Source organism: Quercus lobata, chromosome 12 (assembly GCF_001633185.2).
Source record: "Quercus lobata isolate SW786 chromosome 12, ValleyOak3.0 Primary Assembly, whole genome shotgun sequence".
In the NCBI taxonomy this organism is placed as follows: domain Eukaryota; kingdom Viridiplantae; phylum Streptophyta; class Magnoliopsida; order Fagales; family Fagaceae; genus Quercus; species Quercus lobata.
Genome location: NC_044915.1, coordinates 25,831,700 through 25,854,245, shown reverse-complemented (window position 1 = coordinate 25,854,245; position 22,546 = coordinate 25,831,700). Strand labels below are relative to the sequence as shown.

Genomic DNA, 22,546 nt, shown 5'->3' with positions numbered 1-22,546 from the left:
GTTGAACTCCACTCCCACTATTTACATAGTAAAAAAAAAAATCCTTTTCTTTGAACTTTTGTGTGGCTTTTTCATGTGTTGTTCATAGTCCATTATATCGCTGATTATATGGTGATTTAGTGATTTAGTTGTTGTTTATAAATGAGCCATATTGAGCTGAAACAATGAGCTTTATGCTGTTTGATTTCCAGATTCAGCAGAGATACAAAAAAGCAACGGGATATTTGCCATTTCTTTTTGAAGGCTCATCACCAGGCTCTGGGAAGTTTGGATATCTGAAAATATGCCGCATGCCCAACAAGCTAAACTAATGTCAACTTTGTGGGATAAAATAATTAAAGGGAAGCGATTCTGGTCTAGACTAGAAACAGATCAAGTCTCTAGGCGACATTTAAGTATTTTTGTAAGGGTTTATTATGATTGACTCCGATCAGAACATCTGGGGAGTATGGCAATAAACACATTCCAGCATAATAATAATAATAATAAAATTATCATTTTTAATTTTTACCTCCAATTTTACTTCTGGGATGAACTGATTGACTGTCTATGAAAAATTAGAGTGCTTTGAAGAGTACAAAGTGGTACATTAGACACCTATTGTGTCTGCATCAATGCGTCTAAATCCTGGGAAAAAAATTATGAGGACAAGAATAAAATATGCATGTGGCATCCTTTAAATGAAGGTTGTACCCCTTTTTTGTTTTCTTGTTTTTGTTTTTGTTTTTTAGCGTATTAGTTTTGCATTCACATGCTCTTTAACTAGCTCTAATCTGCCCTCCAATCAACATTCATTCCACTCGGTATGTATGTATGGTTTCAGCAAATGATTGTTTGAATTTAACTAAGCCTTTATTACAAGTTTTTTTTTTTTTTTTTTTTTTTTTTTTTTTTTTTTTTTTTTTTTTTTTTAACCTTGTAGGCCATGAGTGCAAATCATGCATTCATGACGCCCACACTAAAATGGAAAAATGTTGTTCCTCTAGCATATAATAAGCAAAAGTCATGCATTCTGCATACTGTAGACAGATCTATGACAGAGCCAACTTAGCGGCAAGGGAATGAATCGAACGACGAATATCTCCTGGCCAGCTAAAACAAAAAGAAGCTCTCTCTCAATCTCTTCAATTATTCATTTGCTTATGCTGTCTTTCATCAAATACCGAAGATTTTACTCACAGTATAATAATAAACCCAATTGCATTAAGTCTCTCTCTCTCTCTCTCTCTCTCTCTCTCTCTCTCTCTATTATTGAGCTATAAGACTCTTGGCCTCTCTTTGTAATTTGAGAGAGGAGAGTGAGTGAACCCAATTAAAAATGATAGCCAATTAGCCATAGTTAACGTTGAGTTAAACCAAGTGTATAATAAACATGGTAGCTATAGTTAAGGTTAGGTTAATACACCTATAAGATTACTGAAATTGGGCACCATATTTCTAGAGACTGCGTGGTGAAAAAATAATTCCCAGTCTCTATATCTTACTATTTTCCACGCAAAGGATGAAAAAGAAGTTAAAAATTGAGAACTAACCACTGCAATGCAAGCAATTTTTATTTGCAACAAATTCTGGAGAAAAAGTAGAATGGATGACAGCATAGTTTTAATAATGGAAGCATTGAGAATGGTAAAAAAAAATACAGGTGTAAAATAGTTTGGGATTTACAAATCAAGAATGGTATCAAGAGGAAGGGGGATTTTGACCATCCTGGTTATAGAATGATTCATATGTGGCAACTCTTGGTTTTGATTCAGGCTGCTCCAATTCTTCCACAAACCCAGTGGTCATCTTGATAAAATCATTCTTGTGTACTCGTTTCCATTCCTTAAGAATAAATACGACAAGTCAAATAGAGAAAAACATTGGGGACAATAACCAATTTCAGAAGAAAAGTAAATATAATATAAACCCATAAAATAACACCTTATAAGTAATGTGATATTAATCTCATGATATAGTGACAATTAATTTATCAGAAAATTGATGGACAGCAACTACCTGCCTTGGCAATCAAATGTTGTGTCGGCATTGAACCCACAATGAGGCATAATAATAGTTATGTCATTTCGGGTCATCTTATCTCTCCTCTTTTTCCCCCTGATGGCATCAGGACAACTATCTTTATCAACTATATAAATTCTCTATACTTCCTCCCCCTAAACCAAGAGGACATAGCCACATAGGCTACTTGGTTTCATTATCATGAAAAAGGGCTAGAAACTAGGAAAATTAGAAGATACATCCATCAAGATCTTAGACAAGTGCTTTAAACTTGATGGGCCCAGGTTCCCCTTGAAAACAATTGAACAAAATGAAGAATGACAACAGCCTCAAGAGTAAATACAAATTGAGGTATATAAGAGGAACAGAATGGAAATAATATGAAATTGAGGTGAGCAGAACCATGCAGTGAGAGTAACAGAGCAAGAAAAAAAAAATCAGGTTATTATTGAGAAGCATTGACATATCAAATAAAGATTGTCCAAAGCCTAGCGCTACCTATTGCATGTATTTAGGTGAGAAAAGACTCAAAGAGTACACAATTTTACCTCAAAATCCCAAACTCCATACAAGTTTGGATCATTTTTGTCACTCCATACATAGGTGTGAGCTTGTAACTTCTCAGAACTATCCTGCAAAAAAAAGTCACTTTCCTTTTTAGCATGGTTTAAGAAAGCAGGAATTTTTCAAAAATTACTATCAAGAGTAAATGGCTCCACTTTTCTAAGTTGTCATCAGGTATAATGAATGATAAGCCTGATTTAAACCCTCCCCCTTGAAATTGATCATGCACTTCAACAAGTAAGAATACCAAATGAATTTAATTTCAGTTTTCAGTTTTCATTTCTATTTGGGAGTAAACGAATTGGTAGCTTAGCTTATGTCAGGCAGGTTAGATGCCAAAAAACCAATTGGTATACCTTCTTCATGTCAGGCAGGTTAGGTACCAAAGGGAATGAGGTTTCCAAAGCCTGGTAGGAAAATAATCCTTTATAATGAGTTTTTTCTTTGCGACCCTACACGGATTAAAGGGACAAACTATGATAGGATGCCACCCATTATAATTGAGAGAACATCACCCATTTTTACATAAAACAATCAGTTTCGAATTTCGATTACAATTTAAACTATTCAATAGAGTATGGAGGTCATATAAAAGAAACTAATGCAAAAAATATGAAATTCAATGCTTTTCCACAAAGGTGTACTTTGTGACCTACACATATAATGCTATTCATCATTCAAATTTAATCACATATATGCAAAATGTGAAATTCATCTTTGTTGTTAATGGTGGATTGAAACAAAAAATGATCCTACCAAAATTTGAAAAAAATGAGTGATGCCCTTGCAAGATTGATAGGATACTGCCCCATCATAGTTTATTGTAGGATTAAAAGCATTACAAGCTAGTACAAAAATATTCTACCAAAAAAAAAAAAAAACACTAGTACAAAAGTACACCTAACCATGCTGTTAGAGGAAACTGCCTTTTTTAAGGCCTTGCGGCATCTCATGCCCACCTTTCTTTGTGTTTTTAGAAAGTGTGGTCATTAGAAGGGGTACTTTTACACTTGGTACATCAACCTGCCCTTCAAGATCTCCTAATATGCAAGCTTGTTAATCTGTAAATGATGCGCGGAAAGCAATCAAGTGGATTTCCATTACACTCACCATCAAGGAAACCTCAACAGTTCTCCTTTCATACTCGACATCTTCAAAAGTATCTAAAATATCTAATTCAGGATTTGTGATACCAAACAAGACCTGCAAAAAAGCAAAAATTGGTTAAATTTATTATGTGATATTGTTATCATAAAGGGCATGAACTTTTCAGAAACAAAATCATAAATGTGGGTTAGATTAGCAAGGCCAACATAATTATGATTCCAGTCATATGTGAAGTAGGACACCATTAGACACAAATAAATATTAATCTTATTTATTCTCTTGTTCACTACACATCTTGCTTTTTTTTTTCTTTCAAGTTTCTAGCATCAAGAGATTCAAGACACAGGACAATAAGTCAGGATTTGGGGACTAAAGTGGTGAACAAATCATGTGAGTAAAGGCCAATGATTTGTGCTCAAACATATTTCCAATGCTGTTCAGATAAACAAACTTGAAATGGAACAAGTAAGATCATGCTAATGGAAGAGGAATGAGAACAGTGAATGTCACACTGAAACATCTCACAAAGTGAATGGGCACATTCATGTCATCCAATTGAATATGATTAATTATAGGGACGAAAATGATATTTTACCCTTAATTATATTTCCAGGGAAAATGGTGGAGTAATAGAAAACCTTCTGAAATGCACAAACTTCCTGGAAAGTTTAAAAATGCACTAGAAGTACCATGCAAGCACATCTATCACAAATGCTTCCCAATATGCTTTGGCCTAGACCTGTTATGCTTTTATAGTTTAATGCACCGCATTTTATTCAAAAAATCCATACTACAGCTGATTGATGGAATATGATTTTTTTTTTTTTTTGACCATGGGCGTGTACTATCTTCCAAGGTGCTTGCTGATGCAAATAAAGGATATCCGGTTCCTCTGTCTCTGGTGGATATAGTAAAAAGGTCATACCTGTAACCCATTGCACAAGTTCCTTGTTTCTATAGGTTTTGGGAGAGGTCATCAATAGGAAACAACACCCCAATTTTGAAGAGGCTAATTCATGGACTCAAATCTGCGACACGTCTCTTTGAGGGTGGGCACTTGCCATTGCACAAAGGTATGACCTCTAGTAAATAAAATTATATTTAATTGCTAATTGCAATCTGATTATGCCTTTGAATTGCAGCATTACAGCTATTATTTGGAATTATGAACTTTCTATCAGTGACACCAGACGGTTCAGATTTCTGGAAATTCTAGATACTATCTTATGAAATCGAACAAGTTTTTGAGTCTCCACTTTGTTTCAGAAAATCTAGAATAATTTGCGGTCTGCCTCAAAATAAACAAGAATTTAAGATAATAAAAACCTGCTCCAAACTTGCAAAGGATGTGTGTGACAAATCATGAAACAATCTGATACTGCTGACACATAAAATGCATCATGTCACCTAAATTCTGATAAATAGCAAATTGGGTACATGAAAAGGCTCTATGATTATGATTTAGACAAAAATGCAAAAGCTAACGAATGGATTTCAACCATACATACAGACATAGAAAGGGTACAATTATTCAAAGGAAATTAGGCCTTGAAATGAAATGGAAACATACCTTTCCAGTTACTTTCTTATTCTCCACAGGTAGAATAGCTGGATAAACTCTTCCTTTGATGCTAAATCTATGACTGCGGGTTTAAAATCAATGTCCCAAAAAAAAAAAAAAAAACTAACGTTAGTAAACAAGGTGTAGATTACAGACTATCAAAGGGCAGAAGAGGGCCTAGAAAAAATAAAAATAATAATAAAGGATTGGAAAACTATAGGCTCAAATAAAATGGGTTTTTGCTTATTTATTTTAAAGTGGGATTTGTGTAGAAACTAAAAAGCAACAACTGTTTAAGAAAAGAGAGAGAGCGAGAAAGAGACTAACAAGGAGTGGAGGATGGCAGAGGAAGAGGGAGGGACGCGCTTAAGGAGAACCTTAACGACATCATCAGCTAAGAGGCTGCCGTATACGAACACGTTGTGATGATGTTGAACTGGAACTCCAACTGGATTCGCACTCGCACTCGCACTCGCACTCATTCTGTTTGCGTTTTTTTTTTTTTTTTGGGTTGAGTTTGGCCTTCCTTCCAGCTTTGCGGTTAAGGTTAGCTGTTCGGTGAGAGTTTTTTTTTTTTTTTTTTTTTTTTTTAAATAACTATAAAATCCAAACTATTTTATTAGTAAGCCAAGGTTTAAAACTATTTTGATATCTAACAAATCAAGTCCAGATTTTGATGTATAAATCAAGTATATTGCACTCGATTTCTCATCGCACCAGTAGCTGAGCTGGACAAACTGTCCACGTAGGCCGAAAATCGAGCCCAAAGAACTTGCTTGTCCTTCATGGAAATTGAGCCCAAAGGACTTGGTTTAGTTTAATAGAAATCGAGCCCTCTAAACTCGATTTTAGTTCAGCTCAGACCACTCAAAACATCACTCAAACTTACACAAATTTTTTTCTTGTTCTTCCTTTCCTTTTTTCTCCAAATGCTGTCCTACATCTCCACTTCCAAGCCCCAAAAACCCGTGAACAAATCAAATCCAAAACAAATCAAACCCACTCTCCAACGTGTTCTTCTGCTCCACTGTAGCGGCGGTGAGAAAGCACACGTCCGATCCAATTTCCATCGCCTGAAGCTTTCGTTGCCTAGGTTTGGTCAGAATCAGTGCCTGGGTTGCTAGGTTTTTGCATCGTTGCTTCTTTCTTTCACTAGAGCAGTAGTGAGAAACCACGTTCGATCCGATTTCCATCGCTTGAAGCTTTCGTTGCTTGGGTTTGGTCAAAATTAGTGCTTGGGTTGCTGGGTTTGTATCGTTGTTTCTTTCTTCTTCGTTGTATGACTCTGCGTTTTGATCTCTGGCATCTCTCTGTCTCTGCGTTACTAAATCGAGTCCATAGGGCTCGGTTTCCATGAACGAAAACCGAGTCCAGTAGACTTGATTTCCAAAACTCGAGTCCACTGCACTTGATTTCAATGCCTCCTATGTGGACATCTATCTCAGCTGCTGACGTAACAGGAAAACGTACATAATAGCCCAAAATCGACACTAACATGCTCGAATTGTTAGATAGCAAAATTGTTTCAAAAGTTTGCTAACTAACAAAATAGTTTGCCTTTTATAGTTATTTATGAAAAAATGCTATTGGGTGATTTTTTTTTTTTTTTTTTTTTTGATCGAAAGGTGATTGTCTTTTTTCTTTTTAGTACTTGGGCCAATCGCCAATTACTGCTCGCTTTGCCACATCATTGTATAATTTGTAACAAACTAATTACTCCGTGGAGAATACGAGACTTTTATTTTTATTTTTTATGCAAGATAGAATTTTTACTTTAGTGTAATCTAAATATATGTGTGTGTAAAGTTTTCTCTTGGAGATTTGAACTCTAGCCCTTCCCTCCTATACCCCACAAACACAAATACTTATATTTGTGGAGTGACTATCGCACCAAAGGTGTGCGGTAGTTTCTATTGAGTATTTACCATTCTATATGAATGTCAGAAACCAAAAAAAAAAAAAAAAAAAAAAAGTTGCAAAGTCATGTACGCATGTATTGAATCATTTTTATTTTTTATTTTTTATTTTTTATGCCCATGTATTGAATTGTATATCAATTGATTATTGATCAGCATTCAACATTTATTTCTCTTTTCATTATTCAAAACACCTTGGCATACTGAACAATTGATCCCTTTAATAACCATAAGGTCCACAACTTAGTAGTGTTTAAACAACATTATATATGTTTCCACACACTTTTTCACTCACACTAATTTCTAAAAAATACAAACAATGTTACTAAAATAACATTATCAATCGGGCCCTTACTCACTGAGGATTTCTTTTTTATATTTTCCCCTTTCATTTTCACAAAATTTTGAACCATCCTATTAAAAAGTGAAAAACATATTCCTGAATAGAGACGTTGATGATAAGTATCAATACTATTACTTTTCTTCTAACAATTGTATCAATTAAAATTTACCATGAATTCACAATCGATAGACCCTTCATGTCTAAACAAAGTCAACTGGATTCTCTCGTTGGGGTTAGGGATTAGAAAAAATCTTCTATCCACTAAAAAGGAATCACAAGAAATAAGAATTTACTCGCTGATCACCTTACTAATATATAAATATTAAAATTTGAAATCCGAGCATTGACCAATGAGCGGGAATATATGAATCAAAAACGTCACCCCCGATGAGGTGCAAATATGTCTATTTCCGGTTTCCACAGACCTCTAATTGGCCCAGAGAAGAGATTATGATGACACCAGGCAATAACAAATAACTTAAACCCATCTAGATTGAATAAGAAATATATCCAGCAAGATAGGGTACATGAACCATTCTCAAATATAAAATGATTAAAATCTCGTTCCTGATTGGAAAACAGATGTAGCAGGCTAAAGAGAAATAACTAAAGTGAGGCTAAAGGCCTATCAACATTATGATTCCTCCACTTCATATGTTCATTGGCTCAGGACTGGTTGAATTCAGTATGTCCAACAGTGAGTTATGTGGCTCCAATTCCTCATGCCACAACGGAAGTTTGTCACCAGGGTAGAAATTTCTTGTCACTCCCTCGGAATTTATCTGCAAGAACATCAAAGACCAAGGGGTTTCAGTCAATTTGTGAGCATGTGAATGGTGAAAAAGAATCTACTTGGAAATGCTTAGCACAAATCTTACAATGACAGTACGAACAACACCACCACTAGCACCATCACGTGCAATGGCAAGGGAAACTGCCTTAACCACTAATTGCTGCAGTAAAACACCAAAAGATAATTAAGAGCCTAAAAAGCACAGCAAAAAAAAAAAACAGTTTTATACTTATATATATATTGGATGAGCAATGAGAGAGTATGGGTTACAAGAAATGTTTTACTCTCATACTCCATCCTTACACAAATATTCCTCCTTTTGTAATAAGTAATGACAAATGAAAAGAAAAGAAATAACTGTTATCATGACTCTTCCTATACTAATTTTTTTTTAAATCACATTTGACCTTTTCAGATACAGCCAAGGGGGAAATAATAAGGCAAAAATAAAAAAAATAGGTTGTCATGTTTATTACTTCTCCCTGATTGTAACCTTCAGTTGTTTACTGATGCAAGCATAATAATGAGGTCACATCTCACAGAAACTTGAAAGAATTTTATCATCACCTCAAAAGGCATTAACTAATTTTGCATTTACAAAGATCAAGACCTACATACCTCAGCTTCATCTTTGGTCATTCCTTCTTTCCATGCTTGATCGAAAAACCCGTACAAGTAACTAGAACCAGATCCTGTGAAACACAAAGTTTGTCAAACCAAACGCTCATGCAAAAATATAGCACTGAAGTTGATATCAAAGATGGCATCATAAAGAAAACTTTACCCAACATACATTACAAAAACACATAACATATACACTAATTTATTGTGTTAGAACCAACCCTGATAGAAAGATAACAATGTCATATAATATGGCACATATAAAGCTAATCCTGCAAGATCATGAATTTTCCACAAGATGAATGAATGCTCAGCATGTAACAGGCAACATATAAAACTTATACCATTAATTTCAAGACAGTAAATTCTGAATGTGAAGTGCTAAATGCAATCCATTCCAAATAGAAAGGAAGTATACAAAAGAAACAAACAAAAACGAGCCAGAGAAATTAAGAATATAGGTTGCAGCATAACAAATCCTTTTCTAAGCCAATCTTCTACTTTTATCACTAGACTCCTCAGGCCAAGCTCTCCCACACCTCCAAACCAGATTAAGGTTTTTCTGTTCTTTTTATTTTATTTTATTTAAAAAAAAAAAAAAAATTGTTTTAGCCCCAAGGGGGAAGTAGAAATTTCAAATGGCTTTAGAAACCCTTCATATATATAGCCTACTAAAAGACTGCAAGAGAACAGTTTATACAGAATCTTACAGTGCAATTGCTACAAAAGAATATGGTACAATACAAAAACATATAATAATAATAAATTGAATGTGCAGCATTCGCAAAACATAGGATACAAGGGAATATTTATTGATGAGACAAACAGAAGAAAAGCATACCTCCAATTGAAAAAGGCTGCTCTATTATTGTTCCACCAAGAGGAACCCCATAAATTTTACCACCTTCATACTTGTCCCACCCACCAACAATCATGCCAGTTTGTAACATGTTCTGCCAAGTCCAAATATTGTGACAAAGCAAGTATTTAGGTAAACTAGAAATAGTTTAATGGTACAAATTTTTGCTAATAAGAAATACTTTAATACACAGATTGAAAACATCAAATAGGTTAAAAGTTATTAACCTCCACACACAGAGAGAAGTAATGTTTTAACTTTCACAAAAAAAATTTTCTTATTGCCATTAACTGCATGGTGCAGCCCACAACTGGCTTATTTTGGTATAAATATTTGCGTTCATGAAGAGTCCTATTATTCTCAAACAGAATTCTTTTTTAAAAAAAAAAATCTCAAAATCAATCCTATTTTGATACTCAATCTACCATAACATGAACAAAGATATGAGGCAAAAGAAGAAAACCAGTGTATTCAAAGAGCGGCAATGAAACAATTATATATTACTCTGACCAAAGCAAGAAAGCAATCATATTGAACAAACTAACCCTGATTGTAACCTTCAGTTGTTTACTGATGCAAGCATAATAATGAGGTCACATCTCACAGAAACTTGAAAGAATTTTATCATCACCTCAAAAGGCATTAACTAATTTTGCATTTACAAAGATCAAGACCTACATACCTCAGCTTCATCTTTGGTCATTCCTTCTTTCCATGCTTGATCGAAAAACCCGTACAAGTAACTAGAACCAGATCCTGTGAAACACAAAGTTTGTCAAACCAAACGCTCATGCAAAAATATAGCACTGAAGTTGATATCAAAGATGGCATCATAAAGAAAACTTTACCCAACATACATTACAAAAACACATAACATATACACTAATTTATTGTGTTAGAACCAACCCTGATAGAAAGATAACAATGTCATATAATATGGCACATATAAAGCTAATCCTGCAAGATCATGAATTTTCCACAAGATGAATGAATGCTCAGCATGTAACAGGCAACATATAAAACTTATACCATTAATTTCAAGACAGTAAATTCTGAATGTGAAGTGCTAAATGCAATCCATTCCAAATAGAAAGGAAGTATACAAAAGAAACAAACAAAAACGAGCCAGAGAAATTAAGAATATAGGTTGCAGCATAACAAATCCTTTTCTAAGCCAATCTTCTACTTTTATCACTAGACTCCTCAGGCCAAGCTCTCCCACACCTCCAAACCAGATTAAGGTTTTTCTGTTCTTTTTATTTTATTTTATTTAAAAAAAAAAAAAATTGTTTTAGCCCCAAGGGGGAAGTAGAAATTTCAAATGGCTTTAGAAACCCTTCATATATATAGCCTACTAAAAGACTGCAAGAGAACAGTTTATACAGAATCTTACAGTGCAATTGCTACAAAAGAATATGGTACAATACAAAAACATATAATAATAATAAATTGAATGTGCAGCATTCGCAAAACATAGGATACAAGGGAATATTTATTGATGAGACAAACAGAAGAAAAGCATACCTCCAATTGAAAAAGGCTGCTCTATTATTGTTCCACCAAGAGGAACCCCATAAATTTTACCACCTTCATACTTGTCCCACCCACCAACAATCATGCCAGTTTGTAACATGTTCTGCCAAGTCCAAATATTGTGACAAAGCAAGTATTTAGGTAAACTAGAAATAGTTTAATGGTACAAATTTTTGCTAATAAGAAATACTTTAATACACAGATTGAAAACATCAAATAGGTTAAAAGTTATTAACCTCCACACACAGAGAGAAGTAATGTTTTAACTTTCACAAAAAAAATTTTCTTATTGCCATTAACTGCATGGTGCAGCCCACAACTGGCTTATTTTGGTATAAATATTTGCGTTCATGAAGAGTCCTATTATTCTCAAACAGAATTCTTTTTTAAAAAAAAAAATCTCAAAATCAATCCTATTTTGATACTCAATCTACCATAACATGAACAAAGATATGAGGCAAAAGAAGAAAACCAGTGTATTCAAAGAGCGGCAATGAAACAATTATATATTACTCTGACCAAAGCAAGAAAGCAATCATATTGAACAAACTAAAGCAGTAAACTCAGACCTTGTTATTATAGGCTAGTAGCCTGACGAGGTTCGCAGCAACCTTGACAGTTGCAGGCTGCCCTAACTGTATCCTGTATATAAAGATAATTGATAATTAAAATTTCAGTACTTGAAACAGTAACTAACATGACAATGACATAAACCAAAACAACCAAAAGTCTTTTAAGTTACTGCCAAATGTGGTCGACATAACTCCCCCACCCTTCATTAAACCCATAGTTTCAATTCAACCACCTCAGATTATCAATAAAGTAAATTACAGATGACTCTCAGTAATATAACGAAACATGATCCAAGAGATACAATGCGCCAAACTAATCATAGAATTTAAGTGGTCAAGGAAATAAACAGGAACAGAACCACTCACGTGTGCTGATGAAGGAAGTAACGCACATAGTCGGAAACGATCTGGGAATCTGCAGCCTGCAAGAAGCAGACAAGTAAATAATACATGTAATCAGAATGACAGCCATGCGTTAGAGGCTCAGCCAACAGATGGAGCAAAAAAAGAAGCAGATGAATCAGTTTTACTTTCTTTATCATTCTCTAGAATTACGACAATCCTTAATTCAATAAACTTGTAACCCCAAATTTGTCCAACGCGCAAGAACAAACATTACACAAACAACCTACTGACCCCACGAAACTTGAATTAAAACTATTATTCAATGCTCAATCCCTTTTTTTTTTTTAATTCAATTGTTATAACAATTGGGGGAAGAAGAATTCGAACCCTGGTTCTCCTCGTAAAGGAAACCAAGCAATGCCACTGAGCTGCGAGGCTCTTGGCTCAATGCACAATCCTTTTTTAGCGACATAAAAATCGATACATCACAAAGAAATCAAAGCCTCCTACAAAAGCTTCACCAACCAATAATGGTGATTAAAATTGAAGCATTTTCACCATAAGCAAATCAGGAACAAAAATGAATGTGAGTTGTTTGAGAAAGAATAATACCGATCCAGAGCGACAAACATACACATTATCGGTCAGCTGAGTAATCTTGTCCGATGCACGGTTAGCAACATAGACTCCTGCAAACACAAAAACGAAATTGAATCAAACATAAATCATCAATGTTAGTTTTAATTGAAATCGAAAACTAATTCAAACCTAAAGGATTAAGCAATGTGTTAAGATGATAGTAGGTGAGCAACTAAATTTAGGGTTTGGAATTGGGGAAAAAGACGAAAAAATAAGAAATTTTCTCGGAAGCCAAACAGAGAGGGAAATTAAAAATGAAAAATACCAGTGCTGGTGCGAGAGTCGGCTCCGAGAACAACACCGCCGTTGTAAGTGACGCCGATGATGGTGGTGCCCATGGAGTGAGGGGCATCTAGATTTACTTTGCCAAGATCCATGGTCGAGAAAGAGAGAGATTGGTAAAAACCCTAATAGCGTGGACTGTAAAAGTATGAAGATCTGGATGAAAGCACGGAGTCTTAAGGAATGTAATAGGTGAGAGAGTTCAGAGAGTGAAGGAATGGGTTTTCTCTTTTTAGTTTTATTAATGGACCTGGCTTCTTGCACAACAAGTTCTTTTCTTTTTCTTTAGTTTTATTTCTCTTTTTCTTTTGCTTTAACAAAAATAATAATATATCACTGGTGGCTCGGCACGAGTGATGATTTTTTTTTTTAATAAATTAATGTAATTTTTTAATTTGAATTTATTTACTGTTAGTGAGAATACATAGAAAGAGATTTTTAAGAAATTAAAATTTACTATTGTGCATCCTCGGCGTGATGGTTACTTTATAATTATAAGTGCTTGTGAGGTGTGAGGGATAAGGGTCAAGTTCAAATTTTTAGAAGAAAACTTTAAATACATATACATTTAGATTAAGTCAGAGTAGAATTTCTATCTTGTATAAAACATAAAATAAAAAAAAATAAAACATTAAAATTTAGAATTTAGTTTCACACACATATACACTTAAATTAAGTTAGAGTAGAATTTCTATCTTGTATAAAATATAAAATTAATAAATTAATAAAAAAAACACTAAAAGTTGGATTTTAAAATAGAGTAAACTGCTGGATTTAGTGTGTGCTAATTTTTAGGGAAAAAAATGTTTCAAATGTGCGTGTGATATATTTAAATAGAGTGTTCTAATTTTTAAGGAAAAAGTTTCTCCGGTTTTTTTTTTTTTTTTTTTTTTTTTTTTTATGTTGAATTACAATTTTAACCCTATTTTTTATTTTTAAGAATATGAATTATCTAATTAGATTAGGGGTATTTTTGACATTTTCTAAAATCATGACTAATTTTCTAAATCCTCTTAACATATAGAGATAATTATATATATTTTAAAATTTTCCTAAAATGATTTACTAACATATGCTCTGAGAGCATACGTCAGTAAAACCCATAATAATAATTATTATTTACAAAAATATATATATATATATATTTATATATAAAATATAAGACGTTTCTTTTTTCTTTTTAATCTTTCGTATCATGCCACATAAGCTTTGGTAGCTTTACAATTTTTCACATAATTTTTATATATTTAATTCTTTATTTATTTGACACATAAATTTTTTTAATTCCTTATTTATTTGATAAAAACTAATCAAATGTCAATCACTCATTTTAATACCCAAAACGTAGTTTGTATTTAGACTCCCATTAGGAATTGTTTTTCTTAAAATGGTGCATAAGTCTTTGACTTGCTTCTAAAAGCATATTTGTATACTCTCTTAAAAATCATATAAGATTAAAAAAATTAGGCTAAGCTAGACTCATACATTTATATAGGAAGCAAAAACCCTTATAGAAAAATTAAACAACATTGTAGTCATAGTTTCAACTTTCGAGCCATGGTAAACCGGCTGTGGTCCTGTGGAAACATCAGCGAGACATTTAAAAGAAGAAACACACCATGACCAAGTACAAGAAGATCATCCAATCTTCACATGATAAATATGCATAGAGCCCATGCAATCAAACCATAAATTCAACTACAATAACAACCATGTCACCTTATATTGTGTGGTTGTGTTCTCTGTCTCTTTATCTATGTCTACCCGAAACTTTGATACTCCTTTGTTCTGTTCCCTTCTTATCGTCATTGGCGCCACCCGTGTCGGAAAGTGAATTCCCAGAATCGAACAGTAAGGCCCATTTGAGCCATGAGAGCGTGTAGGGCATGAGAGGTATAGGGTTGACTAGGGTATGTGTTACGAAATGCAATAGTTGTGAGAGAAACATGATAATTGAGTGTTGAACCTAGGATAGTATGGATAGGTTGTGGAGATCCAACTCCTCTGTCAGCTCCAGGACTAGTTGTCCTCCTGATATTGTAAATAAAGAAAATCACACTATTGATGATAATGAGTTGCCCCCTAATTTCCATAGATGGAATATTCCTAAAGTTGATACTAAAACTGTTTATAAAACTAGTTTTGTTGAGAGTGCTTTTCATTCTGCTTACAAAGCTAGAATTGTTGAACAAATATTCTCTATTTCTAAAAACTCATGAAAAATGTTGTTTGTTTTCTAAAAAAAATATTAGTGAATTTATTGCTGCTAAAAAATTCAGTTATTTGCATATTGGTATGGTTCAAGCTGCTATTAAACCACTCACCCAAAAGGGTATTAATACTTCTGTTCTTATGTGTTTAAGAGATGCTAGATTTAAGCACTTTAAGGATAGCATTCTTGGTATGATTACTGCTTCTTTATATGATGGTCCTGTTTATTTTAACTGTTATCCTGATCTTACTCTTGCTTTGGATGATCCTAATATTGTTAAAGCTTTGACTTTGAATATTGCTTCATCTGGTTATCACATGGAAGAAGGTAGTAAGCCTTTTGCTTTGATTTATCGCATTTATTATAGACTGTTGGGTACTTAAATAAACCCTGGTGCTAAGATTCATAGAGAACCATTTGGTAAAACCATGTTAATTCAATGTTCAACCCCTGATGCTAAAGTTCAAGTTCCAAAAATGATTTAATGGCAAGATATTAAGCTTCCTACTGATTGGTTGTTGGAACAAGAATCCCCTCCTGCTAAACCTGTTTTTGATGAGCTAGATCTCACTCATATTCAACAATATCTTGATGGTACTATTAAAATAAGTTTTCAAAACAATCCACCTTTGAGGATCAACGAAGGAAGACATTCCTTTGCTGGATCTGAAAGTTTTTCAAAAAGAGTTCAAGAGATCAATGATTTTTTGCAAAAGAATTTTGAAAAACCCACTAATTTAAAGCTAAAAGGTGTTTCAAGTGATAAATCTCGAATTAGCTTTGTTTACTATTCCACTAAACCTGAAGCTTCCCCTCCATATAGCAGAACTGCTAATGAAGAAGAAGATGACACTAAATCTGTTTGTCCATCTGATTCTGATTTTCCTCTTATTGACAATCCTGTTTACCAAAATCAACTAAGAGTTTTGAATGTTTTGGATGAAAGTTTTAAAGTTGATATGGTTTCCCTGTATAATGAATTTATACTTGCTAAAAATAGAAATAAAAGAAAATACTTCCAAAATAATTTTGCTCAGTCTGAAAAAGATCGTGTTAAAAGAAAATGGTTAGAAAAGATGAATCAATTGAAAAAACATGTTTTGTTTTTTTATTTTCTTGAAAATCATTATGTTTCAAAAGATGTAGTTTCAAAACAACATCTAATAAAAAAATCAAATTTTGTTAAGGTAGATAAAACCACTGTTAGGTCTAGTCATCCTCCTCTCATCCTCCTCTTGAGACAATTTTGATAACTACTAAGAAGGATGAAGCGAAGGCTTCTCCTTTCAAAATTGCTGATGATCAAACTCCCATTGTTAGTCTTATTGAACAAAACAATTTTACTAATGAATCTTTGCATATTATTGGTCAACAGCTTGACCGCATTGAAGAAAAAATTGTTAAAAAAACTGTTTCTCTTGAAAAACCTGTTTCTGAAAAGTCTGTTTCTATCAAAACTGAAAAACCTTTGATTGATTTACCCAGTTAAAGAGAAAAGGTGAATTTCAAAACCTCTCAGGCCAAAACCCTTGAGATTGTTGAGAAAATGCTTTCTGATTTAAAAGTTAAAATTGAGGGTACTTCTACAAGTACTCTGGCTGCTTGAACTATTTCTAAAAATGAAATTGTTTCTGAAGAAAATACAGATTCTGATACTGTTTCTTCTGTTTCTGCAAAAAAGGTTTTTGATGATGATTTACCAGAAATTAAAAGATTTGTTGGAAATTTCAAACCCATGTCTTTTACAAAGAACTGGTATTCAAAACTCACTCCTCCTGATATGCAGTTTGAAGAAAGATCTTTTCAAACACAGTTTTCTGTTTTTGCTAATAAGTTTTATGAATGGAATATTGATGGTTTGTCTGAATAAGAAATCATTAATAAAATGGGTCATATGTCTATGGTTGGTATTGCTTATCAAAATAACCATGATCTTGATCAACCTGATATTGTTAATTTACTTGTTATTGGTTTTTCTGGTACTCTTTGTGGATGGTGGGATTCATATCTCACAGAAGAATCCAGAGAGTCTATTAAACATGTTGTTAACAAGAATGATGAAGGTTTGCCTATTTTTGATGAAAGTATTGGTCGCGGTATTCTTGATGGTGTTAATACCTTGATCTATACTATTCTCAAACATTTTGTTGGTACTCCATCTAATATTTCATCTCGAGTTTTTGATTATTTAAATAATTTGAGATGTCCTACTATGTCTAATTACAGATGGTATCAAGATGTTTTTACTGCCAGAGTGATGCTCCAGAAAGATTGCCACAAGCCTTATTGGAAAGAAAAGTTTATTGACGGTCTGCCTCTTATCTTTGCTCATAAGGTAAAACAAGAGTTAATGGATAAAAATGATTTTATTGATTATGATAATTTAACCTATGGTGATATTTTCAGTACTATTAAAAAACTTGGTATGAACATGTGTAATGATGAAAAATTGTTAAAACACCAATTAAAGAATAAAAGAAAAGCTAAATATGAAATGGGTAATTTCTGTGAACAATATGGTTTGCCTTCTATTGCTCCTTCCAGGCAAAAAGGTAAAAAACATGATAAAAGCTATAAAAAATACAAAAACAACTTTGCTAAACTTAATGATTTCTATGCTAAGAAGAAAAATGTTTCTAAAAGATATGATAACTAGAGATCAAGTAAAGGTAAATGCTTTAACTGTGGTAAATCTGGACACTTTAGTAAAGATTGTAAGCAAAAACCTAGTAAGTTGAAAAACAAGTTTAACATGTTAAATATTGATGATAAAAATCAAGAAGAATTATTCAGAATACTTGAATCAAATAATTCGTCTGATTCTTTGGAAGATGATTTTTCTTCTTCGTCTGATTCTTGCTATCAATCTGCTACTGATTCTTCTGATTCACCTAATATTAAAATTGGTTGTAGAGATTCATGTTGTAATGTTATTAAATCTGTTAATACTCTTGCTAAAAGTGAAGAAGATGAAAAATTAATAATTCAACTAATAAATCAAATTCAAAATCCTGAATTACAAAAGGAATATTTTGATAAGTTTAAGAAAAATTTGATAAAGATGAAACTGGTAAAAAACTAAAATCAACTATAAGCTTTCAAGAAACTTTGGAGAGATTTAATAAAAAGAAATCCAAAGAATGGACTGTTAATGATCTTTAACATGAAATTAATGTTGTTAAACAAGGGATAAATAAATTAAAACATGAATTTAAAAGCATTAAAAGTGATAAAAATAATCTCAAATAAGAATTGATAATGTTAAAAATTGATAAAAATCTTAATAAATCTAATAACGAACAAGATGAGCACAAAGATGGAGATGAATCCAGTCAACAGGCTCTTCTTTCTGATAAAGATATTGTTGATAATTCTCAACTTAGTCTTGCTTCCTCCAAAATAGTTTACAAAAGTTAAAATTGTTGTTTCCTATGATTATCATTTCACTGTTATTGCTATGATTGATTCTGGTGCGGATATGAACTGTATTCAAGAAGGATTGATTCCTTCAAAATATTTTGAAAAATCAACTGAAAGATTGGTTTCTACTAATGGTAGTCAAATGAAGATTAGATATAAATTGAATAATGCTCATGTTTGTCATGATAATGTATGTTTCAAGATCCCTTCTGTCCTTGTTAAAAACATGACTAATAAAGTGGTTCTTGGTCTGCCGTTTATAAACGCTTTTATCACATTTAGATGTTGTTTTGAAACTTCATCTTTTGAAACATAATGGTTTTCAAGAAAATCAAAAAACAAAACATGTTTTTTCAGTTGATTCATCTTTTCTAACCATTTTCTTTTAACACGGTCTTTTTCAGACTGAGCAAAATTATTTTGAAAGTATTTTCTTTTATTTTTGTTTTTAGCAAGCATAAATTCATTATACAGGGAAACCATATCAACTTTAAAACTTTCATCCAAAATATTCAAAACTCTTAGTTGATTTTGGTAAACAGGATTGTCAATAGGAGGAAAATCAGAATTAGATGGACAAATAGATTTAGTGTCATCTTTTTCTTCATTAGCAATTCTGCTATATGGAGGGGAAGCTTCAGGTTTAGTGGAATAGTAAACAGAGCTAATTTGAAATTTATCACTTGAAACACCTTTTAGCTTTAAATCAGCGGGGTTTTCAAAATTCTTTTGCAAAAAATCATTGATCTCTTGATTCTTTTGCAAAAACTCATTGATCTCTTGATCTCTTTTTGAAATACTTTCAGATCCAGCAAAGGAATGTCTTCCTTTGTTGATCCTCAAAGGTGGATTGTTTTGAAAACTTATTTTAACAGTACCATCAAGATATTGTTAAATATGAGTGAAATTTAGCTCTTCAAAAACAGATTTAGCAGGAGGGGATTCTTGTTCCAACAACCAATCAGTAGGAAGCTTAACATCTTTCCATTGAATCATTTTTGGAACTTGAACTTTAGAATTAGGGGTTGAACATTGAATTAACATGGTTTTACCAGATGGTTCTCTATGAATCTTAGCACCAGGGTTTATTTGAGTACCCAACAGTCTATAATAAATGCGATAAATCAAAGCAAAAGGCTTACTACCTTCTTCCATGTGATAACTAGATGAAGCAATATTCAAAGTCAAAGTTTTAACAATATTAGGATCATCCAAAGCAAGAGTAAGATCAGGGTAATAGTTAAAATAAATAGAACCATCATATAAAGAAGCAGTAATCATACCAAGAATGCTATCTTTAAAGTGTTTAAATCTAGCATCTCTTAAACACATAAGAACAGAAGCATTAATACCCTTTCGGGTGAGTAGTTTAATAGCAACTTGAACCATACCAATATGCAAATAACTGAATTTTTCAGCAGCAATAAATTCACTGATATTTCTTTTAGAAAACAAACAACCTTTTTCATGAGTTTTAGAAATAGAGAATATTTGTTCAACAGTTCTAGCTTTGTAAGCAAAATGAAAATCACTCTCAACAAAACTAGTTTTATAAACAGTTTTAGTATCAACTTTAGGAATATTCCATCTATGGAAATCAGGGAGCAACATATTATCATCAATAGTGTGATCTTCTTCCTTTACAATATCAGGAGGACAACTAGTCCTAGAGCTGACAGAGGAGTTGGATCTCCACAACCTATCCATACTATCCTAGGTTCAACACTCAATTATTATGTTTTTCTCACAACCATTGCATTTCGTAACACATACCCTAGTCAACCCTATACCTCTCATGCCTTACACACCCTCATGGCTCAAATGGGCCTTACTGTTCGGTTCTGGGAATTCACTTTCCGACACGGGTGGCACCAATGATGGTAAGAAGGGAACACAACAAAGGAGTATCAAAGATTCGGGTAGACATAGACAGAGAGACAGAGAACACAACCACATTATCACCGATCAAAAAAGAGTGGCTCTGATACCATAAAGGGGGCGGTTATATATATATTATAATCTAAAATAGAAGTCTACTCTAGCATAATCTAAGTATATATGTGTATGAATCTCACTCTTGGAGATTTGAACCCTAGCCCTTGTTCCCCGTACCTTATAAGCACTTATACTTATAGAATGAACATGACGCTAAGAGTACGCGGGATAGTGTCACCCTTTTTATGATGTCAAATACATCGAAACTCATACTGACAACAAGGTGCCAACCATTAAATGTCCTATATTTATTTATGATGCATGAATTGCATTTTTAAATAAGAATTAATAAATAAAACCCAATATCATATATATTCTATATTCATATTTGCTACCTCACTTTGAAGGCTTCAGAACATCATTATTTTATTTTTAAAACAAATGTTACCATCACAAACGATGTTTCTCTTATATTTATGTTGTGTACTTTGGTCCACTTTGATCATATTCAGGCTACTTCAGTCCATTCTGTTCACTTTGGTCATATTTGGTCCACATTGATTTTATTTAGTCCACTTCGGTCATATTCGGTCCATTCTATCCACTTTGGTCATATTCGGTCCAATTTGGTTCTATTTAATCCACATTAATTCTATTTAGTCTAACTTGGTACATTTAGTCTACTTTGGTCATATTTGGTCCAATTTGGTTATATTCGGTACATTCTGTCTTGGTCCATTTGTTCTTATTCAGTCCAATTTGGTTCTATTCGGTCCATTCTATCCACTTTGGTCCTATCCAGTCAATTTGTTCTTATTTGGTCATATTCGGTCAAATCCGGTCCATTTTGTGCACTTCGGTCATATTCGGTCCAATTTGGTCCTAATTGATTACTTTGGTCTTATTTAGTCCACTCTACACACTTTGGTCTTATTCAGTCCAGCTCGGTTCTATTCAATCATTTGGGTCCATTCTATCTACTTTGGTCATATTCGGTCCAATTTGGTTCTATTCAGTCCAGTCATTCTTATTCGTCCAATCCAGTCCATTTTGTCCACTTCGCTCATATTCAGTCCAATTTGATCCTAATCGGTCCATGTTGGTCCTATTTGGTCCATTTTATCTACTTCGGTCCTATTTGATCCACTTTGGTCCAATTCAATCCATTCTGTCCACTTCGGTCGAATTTGGTGCCATTTGGTTCTATTCAATCATTTTAGTCCATTCTATCCACTTTGGTCATATTCAGTCCAATTTGGTTCTATTCGGCCCATTCTGTCGACTTTGGTCTTATTTAATCCATTCGTTCTTATTCGATCCAATCTGGTCCATTCTCCTAAGTTGTGTTTGGATAAGAAAGTTTTAAATTAAGGGATTTGAAGAACAATTACTAGTAGAAATGGTTTGGTATTTATTTAACCACATATAATAATGTGGAATTTACAAATTTTGTCCAAACAACAAAACTTGTAATATTATGAATTTGAAATGACATATCCAAAAAAAATCCACATATTAGTAAAACCCAAATCCATCCATAAATTTCACCAATGGAAAAAAGGAAAAAGAAGAAGACATTTTGTACTCTATTCAAATTATTTGAAATAAAATAAAAATATAATTTTTTATAGTCTAGCACACCCTAATACCTTTTTCTTTTTTTCTTTTTTTTTTTTTGAGAAAGACCCTAATACCTAATAGGATTCTTTATTATTATTATTATTTAGGAATCATCTTCTTCATAATAGAATTAAGGCAGAAGATTTAAAAAAAATAAAAATTGATCCAAAAAAATCATTAAGTAGAAGTACAACTGTATTTTTAAAATTTTGATTCATTGAAA

General features: G+C 33.0%; 3 protein-coding genes across 4 annotated transcripts in view; 1 reads left to right on the top strand and 2 right to left on the bottom strand.

Annotated features, from left to right (window-relative positions):
* The window catches only part of LOC115971430 (L-arabinokinase-like), a 33,861-nt gene extending 33,351 nt beyond the window's left edge, over positions 1–510 (top strand). Inside the window, exon 29 of the mRNA XM_031091350.1 lies at positions 192–510. Within this exon, the coding sequence (XP_030947210.1) occupies positions 192–311 (120 nt within the window). The 3' untranslated portion in view covers positions 312–510. The remainder of the gene's footprint in view (positions 1–191) is intronic.
* A 1,010-nt stretch (positions 511–1,520) lies between these two features.
* LOC115970001 (AIG2-like protein D) lies at positions 1,521–5,753 on the bottom strand. 2 transcript variants are annotated; one of them, XM_031089648.1, is made up of 6 exons: positions 5,561–5,753; positions 5,243–5,315; positions 3,676–3,768; positions 2,922–3,017; positions 2,550–2,633; positions 1,521–1,824 (listed from the first exon to the last, which is right to left on the bottom strand). In XM_031089648.1, exons 1-6 carry the CDS (start codon positions 5,713–5,715, stop codon positions 1,681–1,683), a joined length of 645 nt encoding a protein of 214 aa, XP_030945508.1. In that variant the 5' UTR covers positions 5,716–5,753; the 3' UTR covers positions 1,521–1,680. The 2 variants fall into 2 exon arrangements, with proteins under 2 accessions (XP_030945508.1, XP_030945509.1); XM_031089649.1 differs by lacking the exon at positions 2,922–3,017 and having other exon boundaries at positions 5,561–5,750.
* Positions 5,754–7,959: 2,206 nt separating this feature from the next.
* Positions 7,960–13,418, bottom strand: LOC115972072 (proteasome subunit beta type-6). The gene is made up of 8 exons (XM_031092220.1): positions 13,120–13,418; positions 12,828–12,904; positions 12,237–12,292; positions 11,868–11,940; positions 11,290–11,401; positions 10,448–10,521; positions 8,371–8,445; positions 7,960–8,274 (listed from the first exon to the last, which is right to left on the bottom strand). The coding sequence occupies exons 1-8, from the start codon at positions 13,229–13,231 to the stop codon at positions 8,143–8,145; spliced, it is 711 nt and encodes a 236-aa protein (XP_030948080.1). The 5' UTR covers positions 13,232–13,418; the 3' UTR covers positions 7,960–8,142.
* Positions 13,419–22,546: the final 9,128 nt, after the last annotated feature.